At 57.6% G+C, this 5,132-nt stretch overlaps 1 protein-coding gene across 1 annotated transcript; it reads right to left on the bottom strand.

Moving 5' to 3' along the window:
• Positions 1 to 536: 536 nt before the first annotated feature.
• Positions 537 to 1,679, bottom strand: LOC136523478 (uncharacterized). Its single transcript, XM_066517149.1, has 2 exons — positions 1,268 to 1,679; positions 537 to 1,222 (listed from the first exon to the last, which is right to left on the bottom strand). The coding sequence occupies exons 1-2, from the start codon at positions 1,677 to 1,679 to the stop codon at positions 537 to 539; spliced, it is 1,098 nt and encodes a 365-aa protein (XP_066373246.1).
• Positions 1,680 to 5,132: the final 3,453 nt, after the last annotated feature.

Here is a 5,132-nt window from a genome sequence, read left to right as displayed (position 1 = left end):
GTTGGACATACTTTAGTTGTCATGGATAGAGCGGGTCCTAATGAATGCATTTTGGTTCCTGCTCACCATGTCTGCCAGCCGAGGCGCGAGCCGTAGCGATAGGATTTTGGATATGAGCTTCCCAAAGCTCTGAATCATAGTGATCGGTCTGAAGTCAGATGGGCATGCGGTTCCGACCTTCTTCGGTAGCAGTGCAATCAGAGCATTGTTCAGTCGATCCAAGCTCCTGATGTTCCCCTGCTCGAATGCCTGCACTGCCTCCATGAGTTCTTGCCGGATGAGCCCCGGTGAAGCCGTCTGGCCCGGGCGCTCTGTCACTGGGCATTTGTGGTTTTATTGCAGCCCACACCTCATCGTCGGTGAAGGGAGCGTTCAGGTCCCCTAGGTTGAGCTGCTGGAAAGCCGAGAGCGTCGAAGCTTAGGGAGCATGCCCCCCTTGGTACAGTGCCGAACACCCCTGCAAAGTGTGAATGCAGTGCCAGCTCCATGTCGCTGTGATCGGTGATGAGGTGGCCATTGACGGCAAGGGCTGGGATCTAATTCCTTCGTTTCCTACCCCTGGCGATGAGGTGGAAGTAAGCTGTGTTGGCGTCACCGTCGCTGAGCTGCCGTACCCTAGAACGTTGCCTGGCCATGGTCCTTTCCAACGATGACAACCCCAGGCATCTCATCTTCAGCCTCTTCCGGAGTGCGTTTTCGGCCTCGGTGAGTTGGCGGCGTTCCTGGGCAGTGCCCAACCGTAGCACCAGCTCTCGAGCCATGAGCAGCTGTGCTCTGATCTCGCCGATTCTTGCCGCTGACCAGCTCTTCAACTGTCGAACGAGATTCCGCAGCATGAAGTCGAACCTCGCTAAAGGGTCTAGCGGCACCACCGGAGGACTCCAAGCTTGCGATATAGTGTCACTGTAGTCATCTAAGTTGGGCCAAAACAACTCAAAATGGAACCTGGCCTTGCTCATTTGGCCCAGGTTCGTCTGAGGCAGCAAAGCGCAGTGGTCCGATGCATCAGATCCCAGCCCGCGTAGGTGTGCATTGGGAAACATGTTCTCCCAGTCAAGCGAGACGAGAACTCTGTCAAGCCGGACGAGCGTTGGGTTTTCCCGCTCATTGCTCCAGGTGAAGCACCTGCCGTGGAGGTGCAGGTCCTGGAGTTCTAGCGTCGCCACCGTCCGCCTGAACCTCCGCAGGTTGGCTCTGTCAATCCGCTCGTTGTTCTTGTCCGCTTCATTCAGGATGAGATTGAAATCTCCGGTTATCGCCTACGGACCCTGGCCGGCGTCCCTGATGGCCTCCAACTCCTCCAAGAAGAGTATCTTATCCCCGACTTCCTGCGGCCCGTACACCGTGGTTAGCCACCATTTGGATGTATCATCGCCTGATACATTGGCCCTCTGTATCGACACTGTGATCGAGTAGCAACCGACTGGGACATCCATGAAGACAACATCATGTTGGCGGCCTGCGACGAGGATCCCGCCTCGTGTGTCGGACGCGGGCAAGTAAGCAAACTCCGTGAACGCTACTCCCAACATTCTGAATACAATGTTCTGCGGGATTACATCTATCCCAACGCACACGATAGATGGCCGAACGTCGTTGACTAGCGTGCGGACCGCGTCCCGCCGTGCTCGCACGTTGAGTCCGCGCACGTTCCAAGATAGAATGGTTGTGTTATCCATGGAAACGAGACAACCGTTGAGCCGTGGACCTATGCTTAGGCCGCTGCGGCGATGGGCCGGCGGCTCACTCGACCGGCTTTTGTTTTGGTTGCCGGGAAGAGCTCATCCATGGCCTCAACCTCTTGATCCGTCATGTTCCTGTCGAAGAAGGCGTCGAAGGTTCGCCGCTCCTCGGAGGATGGCATCGCGTTGGGATGCGTGAATCCCATCTTCTTCATGATGAGCACTTCGCCACGCTTGGATACCGGGATATGCCCCATTTGCTGTGCTGCGATGCGCCGGCTTCGTACCGGGATTGGCGCCTTCCTGATCGGAGGCTTTTGCTTTGGTGGCGAGGCGATCAGGGGAGACCTCCGCTTGCGCTTGACGTCGTTGGCAAACTTGGTGAGGCGCCGTGCCGCCTCCCCAGTTGATGGGGTTGCGCCCCCAGCCGAGGCGGCCGATCCAGGTTCGGCTGATGCTGGCTGGTTGCTGGCCGGCGGCGGCCCCGGGGTGATTATGTTCCCGAGAGCGAGCTGGGATGCGGGTGTGCTCGCGTCGATGGTTTGGGTCGTGTCATCACACGCGGGCTGCATGTCTCCCCCCATCGCGTTGTGTTGTCGCGTGGCCTCACCGGGCCCAGTCTCCAGGTGACTTGCCGCGGTCGTCGGGGCGGTACCAGCAGGTGTGGTGGACTCTCGCGTCATGGGCCACGGGCTGAGCGTGGGCGGAGTCCTCCAGAGGCACGGGCTGCGCGTTGGTGGAGTCCGCCGTGTCGTCGGGGACCATCGCAGTCTGTGCATCGGTTTCCGCCATGTTGTTGTTGGTGCAAACCCCACGTCCGGTGAGTGGGCTGGTTGGTGAGGCCATTCCACTGAGGAGCCCTGCCTCAAGGATCATAGGATCCGAGGCCGGCTGCCCTCCAGCGATCGTGTTGTAGTCTTGGGGCCACTCAAATTTGAATTGATGGTCTTCATGAGCAGCTTGCTTGCCCTTGTGCTCCACTTTAGCCCCGGCAACACTTCTGTCGTCTTCCGCCGAGGGAAAGGAATGTGGGACCGGGTCAAGGTTGGCACCCGGAGTATCTTGCTTTTCAGCTCCGCCAGCCTGGATCGGCAGACTGGTGACGTCGGCGGTACGACTGTAGTGCGCACCGCCCCCATTGGCGACGATGGGCTGCTCGCCGTCGACGGTCCCCCGGTGACACCGGTATCCTTGGATGCGCGGCGCAGTGCCCCAGCACACATTCTGGGTTCCCGTCATGACCGCTGTCCCAGTCGTCCGATTCCGGCGGCGACATGGTTTCCAATATCGGCCGAAATCTCCTGATATTTTCGATATATCCTCTTTATCTGTAGGTGTCGATAAGGAAATATCTATCTTTTTCGTATAAATTTTGTTTAAATTTACTTAAATTCAAATTAAATTTTATTAGAATTTGGTCCAATATTTCCGATATATCCTATTTATCTGTGACCCTCGATAAATTTTAATTTCCGAAAATGAAAACCTTGGGCGACACCGGCGGGGAAGGGTTCTCCGGGTCTAAGTCCATGACGCAGCGAAAATGCACGAGAACACGGTAGCCGAGGACATCCTTTTTCCGCAGGTACGGCGGCAGGTTACCGAAGGTGGGGTTGGCCGATGTTCCGGCGTGGATGACCTCGTTCTCGGCGATGTGGAGCCAGACCACCTTGGGAATCGCCCTTATGTTGCACGTCCATGCCGACAGCTTGTAGGCCGAGAGGTCCGCCTTGGAAGACGACTGCTGGTCGATGGAGTGGATCCAGCAGCTCGGCGCGAGGATCTTGGCCGCCGTGTCTTCAGCCCAGGCATGTGGAGGAATGCCCTCGAGCTCGATCGCCACCCTGAACTTGAATGTAATGGCATCGGCGTGCGACAGACGAGTCTAGGGGCATAGCACCAGCCAAGTGCCGGGCACAGCCACCAGAGTTTCCCCCAGAATCCTGTCCCGCGTGGCTTGCGTCCTGCACTGGATGAGGAAGTGCTCGGGGTAGAACGGCGTGATGGAGAAGGAGCCTTCTTCGACGCCGTCGATGCTCCGCGGAGCGCGGGTGGTGTTGGCGGTGGAGACAGCGCACGTCGCGTCCGCGGGCATTGTGGTGATGGCGAAGCGTAGACCGGCCTCAGCGTCGTCGATGGCGGTGTTGCGTTGGATGATGCAAACACTCTCCCATTGCCGCTCGTTTGGGTGTCCGGGCGGCAAGGGGTCGCGGTCCATAGGCACCGGGCTCCCCACATCGGCCGGCGTCGGAGTGTTGGGCAGGGTCGCACCGGCAGCATGGGAACCCGCAGGTGTGATGTCGCTCGCCGCATCGTTGTTCGGCGTCGCGCCGCCCGTCTGTGAGCCGACCGCAGTGTCGTTGCTATCGGATGCGCCCATGCCCTGACGAAGCGGTTAGGTGCGGTTGCATCGCCGCCGCCGCCGTTGGGAGGCGTTCTTGGCTGCTTGCAGTCCCTGGCGTAGTGGCAGTAGCCGTAGCAGCGCAGGCACCTCAGCGTGTGTGCAGGAGAGGCAGTTGAGGCACTTGTCTCGCATCTCCTCGGAGATTTTCCTCGGCCGGTGCCGTGGGTGGTCGTTCCCCGTCGGAGGTGAAGAGCCACTGTTCTCCAGCGTGGATCGTGGGAGCACCTCCTGCCAGCCCTCAGCATTAGGCAGCGAAATTCGGCGATGACCCCTTGGCGGCATGCGGAGACCGAGGCGGCTATTGACCCGGCAGCCGAGACATTGGGCGGCGGGCACGCGGCTCCCGTCCCTGTCACTAAGGACGACGCGGTTCCCCAGCCGCTGCTTGGCCGATATGCGCCGCTGGTCCTAGGGCGGGTTGCTCGAAGTCGCCGCCTACCGTGGCCTCCTCTTGCGCTTGCCCTGCTTGTGGCGGTGTGGGCGGCTTCGCTCCTCCTCGGTCCACATCTCCGCCGGCTGCTCATCGACGGCACAGGGTGCTGCTGGGCACTTGTCCCTGCCTCCATGGCCACCTGTGCCAGAGAGCCCTGGCGGACGACGTCGATGTAGGAGGGCCGCGATGGCTGCGCGGACTCCGCATCGATGTCGGAGTAGCCAGAGTAGTCGGAATACATGGACCACCTCATGGCCTTGGATTGTAACACCCTTGTGTTACGAGCTTTCTTAACATCGAAATTGAGGCCCAAGAGGGATTAGCCAATCAAGTTTTTGGGTTTAAAAAATTTTAAACGCACATAAAATGATAAACGAATCCTATGTGACTCACTTTTGTGAACTCAACTAAATATCTCAAGTTAACTTACTTAGTGCATAAAAGTGCTAATGAAAATCCTAACAAGAAAAATGGGATATGCCGTTTTAATTATTTGGCACAAAAAACAATTTCTATGAACAAGGATCAAACATAACTTGTATTTAGTACTAAAATAAAAATTGAAGTACAAGTTTAGTAGATGGAAAGGCAACTTTAACTTTTGGAAAATAGA

This window comes from Miscanthus floridulus, chromosome 18 (genome assembly GCF_019320115.1).
Source record: "Miscanthus floridulus cultivar M001 chromosome 18, ASM1932011v1, whole genome shotgun sequence".
Taxonomy (NCBI): domain Eukaryota; kingdom Viridiplantae; phylum Streptophyta; class Magnoliopsida; order Poales; family Poaceae; genus Miscanthus; species Miscanthus floridulus.
The sequence above is the reverse complement of the archived record's forward strand: the minus strand, read 5'-3'. Positions and strand labels throughout refer to the sequence as shown.